The 20,398-nt window shown below is 53.8% G+C and overlaps 4 protein-coding genes across 4 annotated transcripts in view; 1 reads left to right on the top strand and 3 right to left on the bottom strand.

Annotated features, from left to right (window-relative positions):
* Positions 1-456: 456 nt before the first annotated feature.
* Positions 457-4,201, bottom strand: PYCR1 (pyrroline-5-carboxylate reductase 1). The gene is made up of 7 exons (XM_031599001.2): positions 4,037-4,201; positions 3,894-3,964; positions 3,638-3,817; positions 2,846-3,067; positions 2,268-2,360; positions 1,698-1,861; positions 457-1,610 (listed from the first exon to the last, which is right to left on the bottom strand). The coding sequence occupies exons 1-7, from the start codon at positions 4,101-4,103 to the stop codon at positions 1,451-1,453; spliced, it is 957 nt and encodes a 318-aa protein (XP_031454861.1). The 5' UTR covers positions 4,104-4,201; the 3' UTR covers positions 457-1,450.
* Positions 4,202-4,330: 129 nt separating this feature from the next.
* On the bottom strand, positions 4,331-8,852 carry MYADML2 (myeloid associated differentiation marker like 2). Its single transcript, XM_031599000.2, has one exon. The coding sequence runs from the start codon at positions 8,283-8,285 to the stop codon at positions 7,377-7,379; it is 909 nt and encodes a 302-aa protein (XP_031454860.2). The 5' UTR covers positions 8,286-8,852; the 3' UTR covers positions 4,331-7,376.
* Positions 8,853-10,893: 2,041 nt separating this feature from the next.
* NOTUM (notum, palmitoleoyl-protein carboxylesterase) lies at positions 10,894-18,695 on the bottom strand. The gene is given in 11 exon segments (XM_090121884.1): positions 10,894-13,199; positions 13,310-13,357; positions 13,964-14,111; positions 14,215-14,315; positions 14,641-14,832; positions 15,010-15,112; positions 16,007-16,065; positions 16,894-16,954; positions 17,540-17,758; positions 17,761-17,816; positions 18,160-18,695. Coding segments are annotated over 11 exon segments (1,830 nt in total). The 3' UTR covers positions 10,894-12,892.
* Positions 18,696-19,201: 506 nt separating this feature from the next.
* ASPSCR1 (ASPSCR1 tether for SLC2A4, UBX domain containing) overlaps positions 19,202-20,398 on the top strand; it is a 40,454-nt gene continuing 39,257 nt past the window's right edge. The window contains exons 1-2 of the mRNA XM_090121887.1: positions 19,202-19,938; positions 20,044-20,312. The gene's annotated coding sequence lies outside the window, so the exon portion shown is untranslated. The remainder of the gene's footprint in view (positions 19,939-20,043; positions 20,313-20,398) is intronic.

Here is a 20,398-nt window from a genome sequence, read left to right as displayed (position 1 = left end):
TCTGTCGGAGGCGGCGGGGCGAGGAGGGCGGGGCGGCGACTTAAAGGGGCGGCGGGGCCGGGGATGGAGCGGGGCCGGGCCGCGGTGTGACCCGAGCCGCCGGGCGGGGAGCGAACGCCGTAGCCGGGCGGCGAGGAGGCCGGGCTGCATCGCGGAGAAAGCGCGGTCCGAAGGAGGAGCGCTGGGCAGCGGCCGGAGCACCGCGAGGTCCGGACACCCGCCGTACGGCCGGCGGGCAGCGCTGGGCGCTCCGCTGCTCTCGGCCTTTGTTCCGCACCGCTTCGGCCCCGGCGCTTCTCTTTCATCGGCCGACGCCCGGCACGGCTCCGCGGTGCGGCCCCCGACCGCCTCAAGACCGAGGGGACGGCGGAGCTGAGCCGGGCGGGAGCTCAGCGCCGGACTGCGGGGACGCGGCGGCACGGAGCCGCGCCCACCCAAAACAGCCACACGAGTCCGTCAGAGGAACGGTTTATTCAAGGAGCAGGAAGAGCAGCAGCCATGTCACACCTACAGGGCCTTGCCCTGCTATTGCCTAACATAAAACCGCGCAGGCAGTGCTAGCACCTTTGGCAGCCTCTGCGTTGATCTCCAAATGCTTTTCTTGCACCACACACACACAGATGCCCCGGGTTCCTAAGGATGCAGTGAGCTCCTCTTAAGTGCCTTCTTTCTACCAGTGCCCCCACAGTGTACCTCAAGGCAGAACAGGGTGACACAGATCCACCCAAACCCCTTCCATCCCCCGTAGCTCCCGCTGCAGCCCAGTAGCAGTTACTGGGGCAGTGTGAACACTGGGTGCTGCTTCTTGGTTTGGGACTCTGGAAGAAGATGGAACTCTGTAAAGAAGCCACAGAAAGCTGCTGTTCTGGGGATGATTGCCAAGGCTGCACCTGAATGGAATGGAGCGTGGCTGAGGGGCTCACATTAACCCTCTTTTAAAGTCAAAGTGGATGGGAAATGAAGCAGAGGCACTTTGGTCCCTGGTGAGAAGCATATTAGAACCCAGCCTCAGTGCACAGCACTGCATTTGTGTGATAGCACCTGCTCTAGCTAAGAAAAACAACAAGAGATGAGCTCTGAAAGCAGATGCAAGATGGGGAAAGAGGGATCCAGACCTGACCCAAACCTTTGAGACTAAAAAGCATTTGTAAAGTTTTCAAAAACCCTGCCATAAACCGTTTCTACACGGGACAAAATAAATGCTACCTTACTTCTGGAAGCATCCAAGGCTTCCTGCAAATGGTGCCCATGACAAAGCTCTGAGGGTTGTGTTACCCATGCCCACAGTGAGCAGCTCTGTGCTACCCCACAGCTGCTGCAAACAAAGAGTCAGGTATGGAGAACATCAACATTCAGTGTGAATGTTTTCCTTGGTCAAAAAAAAAAAAAAAAAGGGAATGGAGGAAACTGATGGTCAGCACAGCCAGAGTACAGCAGTACAGCAGTCTGCTCAGTCCTTCTTGCTGCTGGGGTTCTTACTGTTGAACAGACTGACTTTGCTGGCAGATGCCACAGACAGAGAAGGAGACTCCAGCTTCACCTTATCCAACAAAGTCTTCTTTATGGCTGCTGGGGAGATCTTCTCCTTGTCTGCCAAATGCTGCAGCTGCCTGCCATAGGGTGGTAGAAGAGAGAGATGGTAAGAAATAGAGGAAGAGACAAGTGTTGGTGGCTCTTAAGGATTTCTCAGTGCCCACCTTGTCCGGATACAAGAAGCCTCCACAGCATTGATGAGCAGTGAGCGAAAGCCTCCGCTCTCCAGGAAGTGCAGGGCATGAATGGTGGCTCCCCCAGGGGAGCAGACGTTGTCCTTCAGCTGACCTGGGTGCTGCTCTGATTCCAACAGCATTTTGGCAGCACCCTGTGGTGAGGAATAGAAAACAACTATCAAAACTCTGACTGAGGAAACCCTCTGCCAGATACTCCTGCTCTTCATTGCTTAGAGCAGCACCTAAAGGGTCACAAAGGGCAAAACTGGTCTCCTGCCCAACGACCATTAGCAGGCTGCCAAAACACTTTTCAGAGCTGGAAAAGCCTGTACAGGAGACATGGCTCCCCAGGCCCAACCCCCATCACACCACCAGCACCAGCAGATCGTTGCAGGCACTTCCTATGTCTCCTCACCAGGAACCTGTGTGCATTCAAATCAAATGTGTATTTAAATACATTCAGTAAAGGGACTGAAATCATTTAAAACTATGATGTGCAGAACGCTCTGCACAGAGCAGGCAGAGTCTCAAGAGCATTTTGGAGGAAGCAATACTGACCAGCAAAGCCTGGGCTCCGAGCCGAACAGCCAGCCTACGGGGAAGCCCCATTTTCACACCTCCATCCGCCAGAGCATCCAGAGCAGTGAATGCCTGAGATCAGACAGAGGAAAAAAGTGACTGAAAGTCTCTATTCTGAGACCAGTGTTCTTACAGAAGGCAGAATCCACAGCTCTAGGATCACATTGTGAGTCCTATCACTTACAAAGACTTGACAAAAGTCAGCCCCTTTACTGCATTGATGCCATGCCACGCTTCTCTCCCACCAGCTCCAGCTGAGTTGTAGGGAGAATGGAAGAAATTCAGCTTCTAGGTCATCCTAACAACAGGCCCAGATTTTGCAACACAGACGTGGATACTGCACACTGGCTATGGACTTCAGACTCATCCAACTGGTAATAGACTTTTGTTGTTGACCCACACTGGTTATAAACTGGATACCTGGATTACATGTCCCATCACGAATGTCAGTGATGAGAAAAACAAGAGAACACACACTGAATGTGCGCAGACTTTCAGTGCATGCAAAGCCCACCAGTGTCCCCAGCATTTTCATGAACTGAGAAAGCAGCACATACATACGCAGGGCCACTGCCACTGAGCCCTGTTACAGCATCTATCAGGTCCTCTTCCACCTCGGTGCAGAAGCCTACGCTGGCCATAAGTTGTTCCAACAGCTTCCCATCCTCCACATCTGCATGAGTCCCAGTAGCATAGACTGTGGCACCTTCTCGGACAATCACAGGGGTGTTGGTCATGCACCTGATCACTTTTGGTGCAGGGCAGAAGGCAGAGAGTTTCTTAGGGCAGAAAATTATTGAAGATAGAGAGAAAGAAGGGGAAAAAAAAAAAAAAAGAGAGCGCTTTAGTGCATTTTTGGCATTTCAAACAGGAAGGGGCTCCCAAGGGGCAAGAGCAGCGCAAGCAGAGGAACAGAGAGATTCCTGTGTACCAAATTCCCCGCTTTAAGTCAAAGCGGGCAAAACTTAAATGTGAAATCTTTAGTCACAGCACCAAACAGAACACTGAGCAGAGCCACTGTGGGGAACAATATCCTCCACAGCTGCCCCGTCAGCACCAAAACAGCTCCTGCAGATACTGAGCACAGAGTCTGCAGAAATTCACAGGAGACCCACCTCTTCTCATGCCGAGAGAAAAAGTGATCTGATAGCATTTCATGTAATAAAAAAGCCTCCATGAGGAGCACTGCAGCTTATTCTGATGAGGCAAAGGCGGCCCAAAGCAGCCAGCTGGGCACAGCACAGTGCTGTGCTGGGGGCCGCAGGCAGTGCTGGGGTCAGGCTTGAGTCCACTTCCAGCGCTCTGCTGTCCTGATGGCCCTGCACAGCTCAGCACCGCCCGGCCCTCACCTTCTCGATGGAGCTGATGGTGACGCCGGCAGCGCAGGAGACCACGATGTGACGCTCCTCGATGTCGGGCCCCACCTCGTCCAGGATGAAGGGGATGATGGGGGGCTTCACGGCCAGAAAGAGGACGTCGCTGCTCTTCACCGTGTCCTTGTTGCTCACAGTGAAGTTCACACCCATTTTCTGCAGCGGGAGAGAGAAGCGACGGCTGTGGCTCGGGGCTGCCGACCGGGAGCAGCGCCCAGCCGCCCGCACTCACCCGCAGCCCGCTGACGGTGGGCAGCTCGGTGTCCGGGGAGCTCGCCGTGATCTTGTGCGCTGCCAGGATCCCTGCGGACAAAGCAATACTCAGCCCGGGCATCTCGCCGGGCACCTCGCCACGCCCCCCGGCCCCGCACCCACCTGCCGCCGTGAAGCCCCGGGCCAGGGCGAAGGCGAGCTGCCCGGCCCCGATGAATCCCACGCTCATGGTGCGGTGCGGTGCGGAGCGACCAAAGCCCACCTGCAACCGCGCCGCCGTCCACGTGGCCGCGCTCCGCTCAGAGAGGCGGTGACGCGGCGCATTGGGGCGGTGCGGAGGCGCGCAGCCAATCGGCGAACTGAGGGGCGGGGCCACACCGGCTCTCCGCCTCTCAATGGCGAGGGGCGGAGTCTCCGGCTGAGCTCTCGCCAGCGATTGGTGCAACTCGCTTCGGGTGTTGCATCATTCACCGCCTACGCGGACCGCCCGGGGCCGACCGCTGTCTCTCAGCTCCGAGCCGCCAGGGGGCGCTGTCGTCCCGCCGCAGCCGCGCGCGGAGCGCGGTCCCTTCTGGAAGCTTCGGGTCCCGCCCTGCGCTGGGGCGGCGGTGGGCGCGGGGCGAGGAGGGGCGGCGCTCCCCGTCCTGCGGGATTTTGTTGTTGTTTGCGTTCCGTGTCTCGTTTTTTGATGTGTAATTTTGGGACCCGGGCGCAAAGCACACAGCCGGGCTGTTCGCACGCACGTACGTGTCGGTGCAGCACAGCGCCATCTCGGGACGCCTCCGTGATGAGTTCCTCCGTCATCATTTGCTAATTAAGGAGGACGAGCTCTGGAAATAAAGGGCTTTTTAATTAACTGGATCACGACAGGGCCGGTTGTTAAAGTCACATTAAGCAGATACGGGGTGTTCTGTGCCCAGCATTGGGCAATCTCATTCTTTCCAATGGTTTGAGGGTTTTTAACCACCGAAGCACGAGGATTTATTTTTTTTTTTCCCCCTAAAAGAGCGAATTGTTGTCCACACAATCTTCATTTTTTTTTGCCATTTTGACCATGCGAACATTTTTGCTCAGCCCTTGGCTGACAGATGAGAGGGCTGAATCTGAACAGGCTGTTCTTGGCAATGCTTCTCTTTCCACTCCTCCACTGCGTGCTGTCATCATTTCCACCTTACGTCCCATTTCCTCGTCATCGTTGAGGCACCAAACGTTGCCCCAATGGTTTCCCTTCGGCCTCACATTATGCCCCCCTCACCCCCCAGTGGTGCCACTGGGTGCCATTTATGCCACGTTTCTGCTCACTGCTCGGTGCAAAACCTGCACAGCAAGAGAAGCGAGCAAAAAAAAAAGGGGAAAAAAGGGGAAAAACAACAACAAAAAAAGGTGTTACGCAGCAGAGGAACTTCCAGCAGATTTATGTGAGATTTGGCGGCATCTGCTGGGCACCAGCAGCCCCCCATTGCAAAATGAGTCTGCAGGAAGGATGATATTTCCTTCAAGCAAAATCCCTTTGTCGTCACCTATTCAAGTCACCTGTTTGATTTTTTGCACTCCATCTTATCAACAACAAAATACATTTCCAAGTGTTACACGGCTTAATTTGTCCAGGTTCACCGGGTTAAAAAGAATGCACCATAAAGGCTCAGGGATCCTTTGGCATGCAGTGGCTCTGTTGGTAACACTGCCTGCTCTAATATGGATTTCTCATCCAAACAGCATTTCTTACTGGTACAACACTTGATTTTGCTTGACTTGCAGGAAATAAAGCTCCCTCGTGTCCCTTTTTATACCTATACTGGATAGCACAAAGCTCTGCCCTTGGATAAGCCGGCCAGCCTCTTGCTCAGCCATCATCTTCCAAATTTCCTGCCTTAATGGGAACTTGTGGAAGAGAAAAGAGCCCTTGGAAGGCTGCATGGCACGTTCCCTTTCCAATAGATACAAATACTTGTTTCATGGGCTAATGGTTCCAGCTGAAGGTCCTTAGAGTAGTAGTATTGTGCAACACAACCTCTCCCAATGGACATTTTTTTCTTTGCTCTTCAAACCCCACACAAGGCAATCATGAAAAATATATTTCCTTCCTTTTTCCTGAGTGAGTCTGCTACAAAGAATGTCATCCAGAAGTGCTGGCGGCCTGTGCCATGCAGGCTTTGTGCATCAACACGAACTGAGCCGTGCTTTGTGCTGGAAAGCAGAAGGGCTCTGGCTGCTGAGATAAAAGCTGCACAAAGGGAAAGGACACAAACCTCTGTAGGTGTGGTCTGCAAGGCTGCCATTCAGCTTTATTTTAATTTGCTTAAAAAATAAATCTCGCTTCTGTCCATCGGCTGCTTCTGGATTTTAATCCAATCTATCTGCTCTGCATGAGAACTCGGGCTGCTTTAGTGTCTGCCTGATGGCAAGTGAGGAGTTGTTCAGCTAAGCCGGAAACCTGAGCCATGCTATGTGGGACTTTTTTGGGTGTTTTGTCAGGGATGGGTCGGAGGAGCACAGCTGGTGTGTGACACAGAGAGCTCAGGAATCCCAGAACCTGATCTGCTCTGAGCCAGCACCCCCCGTTTGTCACCATTGCATGCAAGGGTTTTCCCTACAAGTTCAGTCGTTATGCAGGGCTGTGACATCGATTCATCTTCGCATACCCTTCATCCCCACCTCCACCCCCAAAACTTAGCTTTAAACTTCCAGGAAAATCATCCTGATATCAGTACAAAGAAGCAGTGACATATGAGCAGCGCAGGTGCTGAGGTTCCCTCTGGTCCTGTCCAAGCAAGAACGTCTGGTTGTGGTTGCTTTGTAATTTGGGGCTATTCTGCACCATTTCTTGGCAATAGAACTCCAGTTTCACAAATGTTCATTCCTGTACAGACTTGGTGTTTGCTAAATAGAAAACCCTGTGCTCCCCCTCGAGGTGCGTGCTTGGGATATTCTTTTTCTGTGCTAAACAGGGGAGCAGAGGGAAAGGAAATCATCAAAATAATATCACAGCTATGATGTTCTTCTCAGAAACATCCTGACTGGAATTTCCCACATTTGCAAGTATTTCATGTCTCACCACACAGCCCAGACTAACCCAAACTCCAACATTGTTTTTTGTCTCTGGAACTGCTGTTCCTTGATGCAGCTTTTAACTTTCCCACTTCCTGGGTAGTCACTTGATTATAGTTAAGTGTTGGTAACAGTTTCAAAATCTTTGGTGTCTTTCCTAATATTTGGCTCAGCATTCCAGCAGCTTACAGACCCACTATTGCAGCAAGCATTTTTTGCCTTCTGGAGACGAGAGGCCATTTTGCATACTTCAGACTGCAGAATTTCTTCACTCTGGCACCAGGTGGCTGAAGCAAATGCCGACTGATGGGGGCGGGCAGCTGACCCACTGTGGGCTGTGACTGTGGGCCCACTCAGCCTTGGCGATGAGTTCTGCTTCCTGGCCCAGTCGGTGCCTGTCCTCACTGCGTCCCATCTCCCGCTGCTGCTGCCGGAGCCGGGGCAGAGCTGGGCCTCAGATGTGGGATACGAAGCGGATGCGCTGGGAGTACGCCAGGTCTACCACGTAGAGCAGCAGGTTGACGTAGGTGAAGATGGCCACCACCAGCTGGCTGTCCCAGGGGCACCTGCCCTTAGCGCAGGCGCTGGGGCGCTGCGGGGAGCCGTACTTGCTGTCAAAGCAGAACACCGGCCAGATGACGGCCGCGCTCACGTACAGCAGGACGGCCACAAAAGTGTAGACAACCACAGAGCGCTCGAAGGGGAAGCACAGCTGGGCGGTCTTACCTGTGACGCTGAAGGCGACCACCACCACCGTGACCATAAAGCAGAAGCTGTAGACGGCCACGCACCACTGCGTGGCCACGTATTTGCTATACTGGCTGTCGTTCACCAGCGCCCCAAAGATGATGCAGGCTACAAAGGCTTGGACGATCTTCAGGAGCCCGGAGACGGTGGCCATGTAGCTGGTGACCTGTCCTGGTTTGGCCCTGGTCAAGAACACCTCCGCGCCGTACACAACGAACACGAGGCCGGCGAAGACGCTGGCTGCTATGCGGAAGTCTCTCACCTCGCAGGTGATGGGGTAGCAGCTGAGCTGCACGAAGTAGAGCGGGTAAATCACCGCCGCTGTGACCGACATGAGGGTGGCGAGCATGGCGAACGCAGCTGTGAAGTTTCCCCAGGAGATGCTCAGACAGCTGTGCAGGTGCGTGAACTCGCAGGTGATGATAAAGACGGTGACGGCAAAGCAGAAGGTCCAGACAAACATGCAGAAAGTGCCGTATGCTGCGCTGAATCCCCCCTGGTGGGCCACCAGGCTGAATGTGGTGCATCCAAACATCATCTGCAGCAAACGAACTATTCCCACTGGAGATGTCACAGCCGCGGTGTTCAGATACGGCCCTCCTGTGCTCTCCATCATCTTTCCAGTCCTGCAGACGATGCACTTAAAAAACAAAACCCCAAACTTCCTTTCAGGTTTTTGCCCTTTGTCCTGAGTCACACCTGGCACCGGATCAGCGGACAGCAGCTCCAATTCCTGCCTCCCTCTGCCGGTATCCGTAGGTGCTGTGCTGACGCTGAGCGTGCGTCTCTGGCACGGAATGCTGCTGCAGGGAGGTTGCTGCTGGCTCTGCCCACCGGCTGCGCTCTCAGGGTGCTGTGATCAGTTCCCGGCTCTGAATACTGTCCCTTATTCTGTCCTTTCGCTGCCTGCTTTCCCTCATGATGGCTGAAAGGATCACGTTCTCCCCAGGGGCTGACATTTATTCCATTTTAGCTCTGCAGCTGTAGCTCTGCTGTGGCGCTTGCAGGAACCCAGGCGTATAAATAGGGGCTGTATTAATAGTGCTGGAACGAGTCCTGCCCCCCTCAACTGCCATGAGCAGTGTTATTTAACACTGACACCGTGAGCTCTGTCGTGGCTCTGGGTTGCCCTTCTGCTCCTCTGGACGTGTGTCGGTCAGTGCTGCTCTCCCCGCAGCTCAAGAGCTCCAGGCACAGCCCTGGGGGGGGGACAGGCCTGGATGCAGCACAGATACTGCAAAAGCCCAGAGCCTGCGATAGAAGCTGACTCACTTCGCTCCTTTTGATCTGGAGCAGCGATATATTTGCATGCTGTGAAAGGCCCCACTGTGCTGAGAGGGCTTGGACACCAATCCTCGCCGTCTCCTTAAGCTCTTCCCTGTTTTACTAATGTGGGAACCTCTTATTCTTATCCTTCTGAGCGCCAAACCCAAACGCAATTGTTGACAAAAAATGGCTTTGATACCCTTTGCTCTGCTTTGGAACACGGATTGGAATAGAAATGGTCAAACCCCACCATTGGATCACAGCTTTCCCCATCGCCGTTTACGGTGTACATTTCCCCAGGCTTCTTCACAGCTGAGAAGTCTCTTCATTTCAACTATAAAAGTTAAATAAGATGATTGCCGCGGCTTCGGAATGCAAAAAACGCCACAGAAGGGATTCCTCATGCAGCCCACGTGTGGCACCGGGCCTCAGCCTGGCACCAGGCCACCGCCACGCTCCCACACCCGGGGTCATCCCCAACCTCAGACCACACAACGGGCAGAGGTGGCAACAGAGGATTGCTGCTTCGAACCGTTTGTGATCTTGGTGTGGGTCTGGCTTTGTGCAGGTGGGGCTGCCCCTGGTCCTGCCGTGCTGTGTGTGTGAGGCTGGCAGCACCCTGCTTGCACCCACATCCTGCTGCTGTGAGCTGGGGGTGGAATTGACACAATTAACATCACAACAACCAGGAAATGCAGCGATGGGGCTGAGGGGCTGCAGGGGGGATTCGCTGTCACTGATCCCTGCCCCTCCTAACTCTGTGGTGTTAATCCTTCTCCTCCAGCAGGGCCTTTTCCAGGCGGTATAGGAGTCTAAAGGGGCTGTAAGATGGGGGCAGACTCTTTAGAAGGGTCTGTTGGGATAGCAAAGGGAAAATGGTTTCAGACTAAAAGATTTAGACTGGACATAAGGAAGAAGTTTTTACACTACAAGCAGTGAGGCAGTGGCACAGGTTGCCCATGGAGGCGGTGGTGCCCCATCCCTGCAGACAGCCGAGGTCAGGGATGGGCTGTGAGCACTGATGGAGCTGTGGGTGTCCCTGCTCAGTGCTGGGGTGGCACCAGATGGCCTTTAGGGTCCCTTCCAGCTCCAACCATCCTGTGATTCCATGGTTCATTGCTGAGTGCTGCTCCATACTGTGGCACGTCCTGTAAGTTGGGGGCTGTGTTTCAAAGTACAGCTATCATAGCATCACTCCATAAGTAACATTCTGTTGCACGCAAACACAGCTGAATTCACACTCATTGTTTTTCTCCTTAAGTCACAACCAGAGCTCCTCCAGGCCCTTTCTCCCCACGCCTTTCCATCGAAGCATTTGGCTGCAGCTGTACCATGCTGGCTACGCTGAGTCTGGAACTACAGCCATGCAGTGCACATACTTCCATCCACTGTCAGCTTTTGATTTCTTAATTGCATTTTAATTTTAGCTCAATCACATGATCCTATTGGGGACGATTTTTCAGTGATGAGTTTCTAATAGAAAGCATCTCATCTAGTCATGAGATCTGAGTGTACAAACACATGGTACGGAATTCTTCCAGTCTCACCCCTCTTGCTGTTGGCTTCCATGTAGCAAATATCACTGGTGATGAACTTAGAAGTGTCAGCTTCACAAAGGCTTGGGAAAATTATATTTATTGCACAAGTACAAGAAGAAATATAGAGCTGGAAATCACCCTCTGGGTTACAGATTCCGGTTACCAGATACTGCTGGCAACCACATCATATAATTTTTCTAATAAATTAGCCAAATTCCCCCCTTAACAATATTTGTGAGGGCTTCTGCTCTTTTATATCTTTCAAAAGACTGTTGCAGAGCCACACTAAACTAGAGATTGCTGACTTCTAGGGAATTTTTTCCTGTTTGCAAGAAAAAAAAATATAGATGTCATATAACCCCTGTGAACATTCCTTGCCTTTTAGAAATTAGCCTTTGGATTCATGTTTTAGAAATACAGGCAACCAGCTCTGTGGAAAATATTGCAAACTTGAACAGTGGCATTTATACGTTTCCTGGCAGAAACATTGCTGGACACAGAGCAGGGCACTTGCCATCAAAATGCATCACCCTGTGCACAACCATTTGGAGAACAACTGACAGATGCAGCAGCTTCCCTCCATGCTCCCAAGAGAAGAACAAGTGCAGGGCAGCAGTTCTGGCTGCTGCTCAGGTACCAGAGCTCTGCACTGATCGACCCTAAGCAACTCTGGTCCTCAAAGGATTCCCACTTCCTGCACGCTTTCAAACATTCCCTGTACTGAAGAAGCCTCACAGTTTAGTGCCACGAAAAGTATAGTCAGAACAATGTTACATCAGTTATCAAAGCATACAAAATATTAGTAATTCCTACACAAATAATACGGAAACTGATAGCTTTCTTGCATTTCAGCTCTGCTGGGAGCACCATTCATTTTCTCCTTAGCACTTCATCTGAGCTGTGTATTAATCCCCATCGTGCACAGCAGGACTGCTCCCCAGCACGGTGCTGCCTGGGTGTTTGCTGCAGTCCATAAGGAGTAAGGGAATGGTTGGGACCCTACGGACAGCACTGCCTTTAAGCTGGTAAGCTCGCTCTTGAAAGTGCCCTAAAGTTCTGTTGCTTATGCATCGTGTAATCATTACAAGTGAATGCAAAGGACGCGTTAAGAACCTCTGCACAAAGGATGGCAGCTGTGCTCTGTGCACAGGTTTGTCTGCACTGACACAGCACACCGTAGTGAAGCTTTTGCACAAGCTTTCTGCTCTAAGGAACGGCCTCGTGCTGCCTCCAGCTTCAGCCACACTTCTGATCCCTCCCCTGCTCTCATCCCATTTCAAAGAGGGTGTGTTCACAAATGAGAGAAATGGAAATATGTTGTTTCTTGTCTTGTGCTTTTATGTTGGAAACGCTTTGCCTTTTGAGACAGGCCTGCTTGAATCAAACATTTCTTAACTGCTATAAAAACATATCTTAAAATGCAATGCCCTGGAATACCTGACATATCACAATCCTCAAGCTGAAAATGCCGTGTAAGGATGCGAACAGCAGCTGCTGGGTGAAAATCTCCATCTTCATACACTACAATCTCTTCTTTAGAGAGAACGACAAAGCATACTGCGAGGGGAACACCAGAGTCTCATTATTATAAAATGACACCACCACTCTCAGCCCACCGCCAGGCACAGTGATCCTAAGGAAATCCCATCCAAATGAGCAGCATATACAACTTTACAAAGACATATGAATGGTTCTCTGGTCAGCTCTTATAAATAGCATTTTACATATTAAAATAAATATGTCCACATTGCCAAAGTAGCAAGAGGTTTCTTCGTTATTTAAAAAAAATATGTTACAAAACAATATCATTTATATTTCTTGCTTAGTTTTAAAAAAGTAATAAAAAAGTCATTTTATAAAATAAGACGAAAGTAAGTTGATTACAAGAGTGTCCATCCCTAGCACGTGTCCTTGGTTTGTGCACTGCAATACATGATGAGATGCTGGCCTCCAGGAAGTCATGTAATCATTTCTTCACTTCTAGTTGGACAAAAGAAATCCAGTGCTTGCTTTTTTTCACCACTTGTACGAGTCTATGATGTCAAATTCATGGCAAGGGAGAAAGTCCTAGATCTGGGGAGGGTTCTCATCGTGCTATATTTATGGCTTCTCTACTCGCTGTGTCAGATTGCCTTGTGTAACACAGAAGAGGATGTGAATGGCCAAGACCGAGCCCTGGAGTTTGGAGGTAACACGTTCCAGTCAAACAGTGTAAGCAAGAAATTGCTTTTTTTTTTTTTTTTCTTAACACATCCAAAGTGTGCAAGAGTGTGGGAGCATGTGGGGGTGTGCAGGTTTCAGCCTGCATGGGGGTGAGCGTGCACCAGCCTGCATGAGCGTAAGGAAGATTAGAGAGTGTGGGAGAAGGGCTCCGAGTCTCCTCCTGATCTAATCTCTCTGCCCCTGGGAAGATCCCCTCCTAGTTACCACTGCTGAGCATCCCCAGGAGTTTACTGGGCTCCAGGCCCTGTTGCTGTGCCATCTTCTGCACATCAAAACCCATGTGCATGAGGAACTGGATCACGTTCATCTCCTGCCCTGTGAACTGGTCCCTGATAGTGGGGCATGAGGGGTTGCAGTGGGGCCATGGACAGCTGTCAATCAGATGAATTGGGCAACCTTTCAGAGGGGCCTTCCCATTTTTGTTGCTCTCATGTAGGCTCCGATCCCAGCAGTGCAGGGCGCGGGGTAACGATGTCCCCTTCACCTGGATGTCCGTCCAATGGCTGAAAAGACAAACCATACAGATCATGTCAGGGAGGTCAGGCTATCAGAACCGGTTATTTTCCCTACTGTTCTCATGTTGACCTCTTATAGAAGCTGTAAAATCACTCACTTGCGTGTAATGATCTCATGAGACAAACAGGCAGGAGCAAAGCTAGCACTAAAGGAGAAAACAGAAACACAGGTTAGGTCTTGGGAGGACAAATTAACTTCTGTTGAATAGAATCTTCTCAACGAGGCAGGGGCTTGAATTTTTGTGCCCTGACAAAGGTTTCTGAAACAGCAGTGACTATCATATAAAACCTGGCTGGACTCTAAAGTACCCAGAAGAAAAGGGGTTCCATCCTGCATCTACTACAAGAGACTCCTGTTGCACAGAGCAACTAAAGTACATTAATAGTTGATGAGACAATGGAGGAAGAACCATCTCAGTGCTTTATGATCAATACTTTCCAAAACAACTCCATGGGTGGATGGCTGTGGAATGGCAAGGGGTCTCAGACCTCACTGTGGAGGTTGGTAAAAAACAAAACCAACACCACCACCATGTTCTTATCGATAACAAAGGACAACTGGTAACTGTGAGCCTGGAAATTACTGTGTGCTTATTCAGAAATGAAAAAGTCAAGATTCTTAGCATAGACCAAGTATAGTTATCAATGTATGACACCACTTTCTGCAGAGATCAGATAAATGCTACCAGAATACTGGATAAAGGGCTTTTCTCAGAAGTGCACACATCGCTTTTCCTCACTCAAAGACTTACGTCACGTCCTTCAAGGTGTTTCTCAGCTCCCTACCCAGATTCTGGATGTAGAGCCACTGCCCCTCCTGAACAGGCTGACCAGTGAGGTGTACATTGTCTACAGTAAGCTGGGCCTCATCAAACAGCCACTGGACAACAAAGACCGGACCTGGGAAGACAAAAAGAAGAAGAAAAAAACAGGCAAAGATTGCTGTAAGTTATCTGCAGAGAGAAACCCAGAATCCATTTTCTCTCTCTCCTCCAATACTTACATCGAAGAGTGGGGTAAATCTTATACCCAAAAAAACAATTCCATTCTTCTCCCTCTTTAAACTGCAGCTTACAGCGTTCAGGCACAATACCATTCCAATACCTGGAAGACAAAGCAACAACAGAATGAATGCCATAATAACACCTTAACAGTGATCTTTCCATATGCAGGTCTATTTCTGTTCTGGTTAAAGTGCCAACTCACTAGAAGCAAAGCTCTTTCTTGGCTACACTGTACAGTCAATGCACTTTAGAGCAGCTAACTGCACACTTTTATTTTTATTTGTCTGCATTTTAAATATAAAATCCCTGAAGAGACCACTGATGTTATATAAGAAATACTCTTCAGGTGTCGAAATGCAGGAAGAGGTAGAACATCCTCCCGCACTGACCTTTACAAAAGCACACTTCAGAGCACGTGGCTGTACCTTATTCCTCTCCTGATGGCTTCTGTTGGAGCACAGGTGATGGTATCGATGCAGTCAGTTCTGCGGTACTGCTTGTTATCCAGGAACCACCCGGAGTCTGCTAAGCCGCGCACCTGGATCCCTTGGTACCCCATCTCCTCCAGCTGCTCTGCCACACGATCCACGTTCAGCAGCACTCCTGTTCCTCCAGCACTGCAACAGCAATTTTAGTGCTGCAGTGACGATGCAGGCACAGCTCCTCTCACAGCAGCCACACTTTAAACAACTTCATTTATCCACAGGACAACCCCGTGGAGAACAGGTGGAGGGTTTGCTGCCGAGACCCCCTCCCAAAGAGCCTTCTGAAGTGGAAGCCCTGCAGACACGTACCTGCTCCCTGCCAGCAGCAGCACTTTGGCAGTGCTAAGACCTTTTCCCACGAGCTCCTTGATGACCTCCTGGATGATCAGCGCTCCCATGAAGGCATATTCATCTGAAACAGAGACCTCAGTGTCAACAGAGCTGTTTCCTGCCCAGGGTAAGACTTTCACTTCTTCTCCACAAATGCAAAAGAACGTTAATAAGGATCACAGATCTAAACACTGGCCTGTTCCCTCCACCTGCATGTTCCCCCAGTGTTAAACTTCTCTGAAAGAAGTGAATAAGCAGTGAACAGAACACAAGGTAACACCAGCAGGCCTTCCTACACAGCACTCAGGAATTGGGGAGCTAAGAGAAGGAAAATAAGAGCATAGCAGACTGCTTCTGTAGGTGTTACTTCTTGTAATATCTTGACTCAGTGAGCACTGAGAGCCACACAAGGTGAAACACATCACTCGTGTGAAATTGAGCTCGATCTGGAGAGGACTCCTCCAGGCAGATGCTGAGTTCTGGCATTATCAAAAGGACAGCGAAGCGGGCACGTATGCAAAGCAATGATTCTTTTTGCAAAGAATTCTGCAGATAGCCTTAGTGTGACACACAACAGCTCCTTTCCAAGGACAGATATCTCCCCGAGACAAGTTCGAAGTTAAGTTCACTTGCCTCTCACATCAGCAAAGCCAAAGTCACGTGCAACAAACCATGGTTCCTCAGCTGCACCGTTTAATTTGCTGTGTGCTGGAAGCCGGGGAGTCATCCAAAAGGAATTCAGTTCCTCTAATCCTTGCCTACTGCATCAGTAACATCTCCGCAAGCAGTGGCTCTGAACTATGTCAAAACAGACTGCGCTAAAGAGATCAGGATGTTTTATCTGGAAGTAGCTTGATATTCTTTCCTGCCCTTCAGTGAGAAAAGCCTGTTCCCCATTCGTGCATTTCACAGAAATCTGGCCATAGCCTTCAAAGTGCAACGTCTGCGGCAGCAACAGCCTGTCAGCAACACTCACTTTTCTCAGACTTGGAAGAGGCGCCGCTCCAAACATCACTTGAGCAATACGGGATGAATCTGAAAAAGAGTTGTGTGAGTGCTGCGTTCCTGCGGGGTGAGGATGGGGTCACACGACTGAAGAAAATTAAACCCCGGGGAGGGGAGAAGGGAACGGCTTCTCATCCACGCAGCCCCCCGCCACACCTTCCTGGGACACTTAGACCCATTTCCTCCTAACACTGGTGGCTTTACTGAGATAAATCAACAAAGAACGTGTCTTCTGTTGATCTAACTGGAGTGCTATGCCAGGGGGGCAGGGCAGAGGGCTGTGATGTTGCCCTCAGCTCCCATTGACACAGTGGTGCCTGCACAGTGAAACCCTGCTTCCGTTCTGTCACACCTACATTGAGAAGACACTCAGCCACGTAACGCTGAGTGCAGCCACTGAGGGGCCACGCAGGAATGATTTCACCTTCCCAATTTGTCTACAGCTTGCAGGATGCACGTTCGCATCCCTCTGCTTTCCCCTCCTACACAGACATGTATAAACGGATCTTTCTCATTTCTCCTCTTTGAACTAAAGAAGTGATTCCATGTTCCCCTCGAGCTGGCAGACATACAACACGCCATCAGCCAGCCATGGGATTTGCCACTTCATCTATTTGAGAAGGCTCTCAACTACCCCAAGTCCTTCTCCATCATCCCACAGCTCCTTGCAGAGCGGACTTGGAGTTCTCCAATCCAGGCTGGCACAACTGCAGTTAGATGCGTATGGCACCTAATGAGGAAATGGGCAATTTCCTCATGTGGCTGTGAGCCTTAACCTGGCCCTGCAGCATTCCTGCTACCCCAAAGCAGGAGGTGCTGTGACAGCAGAACCCATCTCCCCCAGCGCTCTCTCCTTACACCATGTTGGCGTTCCACCAGTGCGGGTTCTCCTCCGGCTGTGACGACAGGATCCCCGTTCCTGCAGATGAACACAAAGAGGGAACATTCAGCGACACTGTGAGCTACAGGACGTGTTAGCCTGCCTACGGAGCTCCATCCATACAGCTCCTGCAGCACAAAAAGGCCCCGTGGCACAGAGATAAGCACTTCCCCAAACACCCAATGCCCTCAGGTGGGCGACAGCACATGCACCTGCAAACGGGGGCAGTCGAGGGATGCGATGAGGACGGACTGAGTGCAGCAAGAACGAAGGGAAGCTGGCAGTGCTCTGCCAACCCCGAAGCCCCGCAGCTCCGGGTATCAATTCAGCTTATGTGTGACATTAAAAAAGCCAAAGATGCTTTTATGTGCACCGACGCACACAGCACTGCGGTGGGCGCTGCGAGCGAGCGGGGAAGGGGTGTATTGAGAGAAGCACGGACGCGCTTCAAAACAAATGGCCAAACCAAGCTTTAGAAGATCCCGTCGGCTCTGGGATGCGTTTACAATAAAGAGGGGGACACCGGTCGGAGTTCCGTGAGCAGCGCTGCCCACAGCCGTAACGCCGCTCCCCCACGTGCCCGTCCGCGCCTCCGGGCGGTGCCTCCCGCCGGGCGACGCTCACCCACTCTGGTCGCGGGCCACTCCTTGGAGCTCATCAGCCTCCGCATGGTGTCGTAGCGCGTGTCGCAGTTCTCCCTGTTGAAGCAGTACCAGCCCCCTGCGGGGCACCGCGGGTCACGCCGCGCCGCCCCCGCGCGCAGGCGCGGGCTGCCCGGAGCCGAGGGCAGGCGGCCAGCGCGGGGCCGCCCCGAGCCGCGCCCGGGCGAGGCGGCGCCGGAGGCTCACCTTCCAGGAACAGCAGCCACCGCCGACTGCCCTTCGACTCTTTGAGGTAGTAGCTGCGGACAAACAAACAGGAGGCGGCGCGGCCTTAGCGGGAGCTGCGCCCGACCGCAGCGCTTTGATGCCCGCCCCGCCGGAGCGTCGGCGCTACGCAAAATATTTGCTCAGCGCCTCGGAGAGGCGGCGGGAGCGGAGCCGCGGCGCGGGGCGCGCCAAGACGCTGCGGGCGCGGCCGCCCGGGAGGCGCTGCACCTGTCGCTGCCGAGCCGAGCGCGGCCGCGAGGTGGCGCCACAGCCCTCGGGGCCGCGCCGGGGCCGGGCGGCGGGGAGCGCTCTCCGGGCCGGGGGCTGCGGGGCGCCGCGGGACGGCGGCGGGGGCGGCGCGGCGCGGGGACTCACCCGGCCGGGCTGCCGTCGTTGCAGGTGACCGAGGCGTTGTGCAGGAGGTGCAGGCGCAGGTCGTGCGGCAGCGCCTGAGCCGAGCAGGGGTACAGCGACTGCGCCAGGCTCTTGACCTGCGCCATGAAGCTGTCCATGTTGCCCTCCACGGCGGTGAAGTCCAGCGGGAAGCTCTCGGCCGGCGGCGCCGCCGCCGCCGCCGCCGCGGCCGCCGCCTCGCCGCGCTCACGGGCCGCCGGGCCCCGCCGCCGCCAGCCCTTCCTGCCCTCGCCGCCGGGTCCGGCGTGCAGCAACCCCAGCAGCAGCAGGAGGTGCACGGCCGCCGTGCCCATCGCCGCCCGCCGCCACCCGCCCCGCGCCGCGGCGGCCGCCAGCCCCCGGTGCCGGGCGACGCCGCCCGCGCTCCGCCGCGCCCCGCCGAGCCGTCCGCGGGGCCGGGGGTCGGCGGCGGGCGGCGAGGGCAGCGCCGACGGCGCGGGCTCGGCGGGGCGGCTGCCGGCGCAGGAGCCCGCCGCCCGCTCCCAGGCGGCGAGCATGACAGAGGGGCACGGAGTGCGCGGGGAGCGCGCCGGGGGCGCCGCCAGCCCGGGCGCCGCGTGGGGCAGCAGCCGGCCAGCCCCCGCCCTGCCCTGCCCTCCGCCCCCTCGGAGCGAGGCGGAGGGAGCGGGGGGTCTGCGCCGCGCCCGCCGCACCGGCACGGCGAGCCGCCGCCGCTCCGCAGGGCCGTCCCCCGCGCCGCGCCGCCATCGCCGCCCCTCGGGCCGGCGCCGGGACCGCGGACGGCGGCGCCTCCGGACCTCCTCGCCCGCGGGGCGGCCCTTCGGGCAGGGCCGGGCGCGGGGGCCGGGCCGCCCGGAGGCCCCGACGGCGCCGCGAGGCCCCGCACGTGTCGGCCCCGGCCGCGGCGCCCCCGGCCCGCGCCCCCCGGCCCCCCGTAACCCGGCGGCGGCTCCGCCCCGGCCCCGCGATGTGGTTCTTCCCGCCCCCCGCCCGCGGGAGGAGCCGTCCCCGAGCCGCCCGCGTTCCCGCATCCGCCGCGGCCGCTCCCGGTGCCGGCCCGAGCGGAGCCCGGTCCCGACCTGCGGAGCGCTGGAAGAGCGGGAGGCGGTCGTTTCTCCCGAGAGAGCGGCGCTCGGCTCCGTGTGGGCGGCCGGAGCGGGCGGCTGCAAGCCGGGGAACAAAGGGGAGCGGAGGGGCCCGGATCTGCTTGGAGGGGATGTTGGGGGGGCTGCCCGCAGGGTGCGGGGATCGCTCCTCTCGCCTCGGGACTCCGAGGGACTCCTGCCGCTCCCCGCAGTTACCTGGATGGGGCGGGGGATCTGCCGGCTGCTCTCCCTGGTTGTTCTGGTAGTGTTGTGACATTTAAAAAAAAAAATCTGGTCAGAAGGCAATGTTAAGTATCTGTTAGTGGGCTGCCTGTCAACCATAAGAGCAAGGCATGTCCCAAAAATGTAATTATCTCAAAATTCAGCATTACAGACCACGGACATGCAGAGAAAATGCTGTGCTTAGTGCACGTCTGTCTCTGTTTAGAGAGCAGAAAGGGCAGCTCCTGTGCTTCAGCAGCCCCAGGAGGAGCAGGGCTGCAGGCTGTCCTCATCAAGAAATCTATCTGGGATCAAAAAGGTGAAAATAGTGGAATCCAGAAGTAGTAAGCGGAGAGTTCTTTTGCTGGGCACAAATTAAGGGCTGTTCATCTGCTGCAGCTGCATTTTTTCCTCAGCTTGTTTGGACTTTTAAAGTGTATCCTCAGCACTGAGCATCCTACACACAATACAGGTGCCTTCACAACCTGATCATCACTCTTCGTCTGGTTACTCTTATATACTCTCAGCCTTTGCTCTGTTCCCACTCTAATTTTTCTTTGTAAATGTTTTCTTTTAGTCAAATACTGATGGTCCCAACGGCACTTCAAGCCGGGAAGGTGGCTGAGCTGAACGTAGCCCTGCACTCAACACCCTGATACATTTTTGGGCCCAAAATTGCATCCTACTGCAGCACGGTTCCCATCCCTGTGGGGGTTTGTGGGGCTGCAGGGCTGGGGAGCAGCCGGGAGCTGCAGGAACACATCGCTCTGTGAGGCCTCCGTGCTCCAGGATCGCCGGCGTGGTTGGCACAAGCAGCTCCAGGAGCTCATATCCCAGTAAGGACAGGTAATATCACTGAGCCTCATCCTACTTCCTTAGAGAAGAGGATGCATCCCATCACTCTGGCTGGCTCGTGTTCTGTTTCTGTGTTC

Source organism: Phasianus colchicus, chromosome 20 (genome assembly GCF_987193195.1).
Source record: "Phasianus colchicus chromosome 20, bPhaCol1.hap1.1, whole genome shotgun sequence".
Lineage (NCBI taxonomy): Eukaryota > Metazoa > Chordata > Aves > Galliformes > Phasianidae > Phasianus > Phasianus colchicus.
The sequence above is the reverse complement of the archived record's forward strand: the minus strand, read 5'-3'. Positions and strand labels throughout refer to the sequence as shown.

What these genes read in the sequence shown, in the direction of transcription:
- PYCR1 (XM_031599001.2), bottom strand. Translation starts at nt 4,103, where the DNA reads ATGAGCGTGGGATTCATCGGGGCCGGGCAGCTCGCCTTCGCCCTGGCC. An exon ending in CCGGGGCTTCACGGCGGCAG is followed by an intron (nt 3,965 to 4,036) that starts GTGGGTGCGGGG and finishes CTTTGTCCGCAG; the next exon opens with GGATCCTGGCAGCGCACAAG. An exon ending in GCTTCTTGTATCCGGACAAG is followed by an intron (nt 1,611 to 1,697) that starts GTGGGCACTGAG and finishes ACCCTATGGCAG; the next exon opens with GCAGCTGCAGCATTTGGCAG.
- MYADML2 (XM_031599000.2), bottom strand. Translation starts at nt 8,285, where the DNA reads ATGATGGAGAGCACAGGAGGGCCGTATCTGAACACCGCGGCTGTGACA.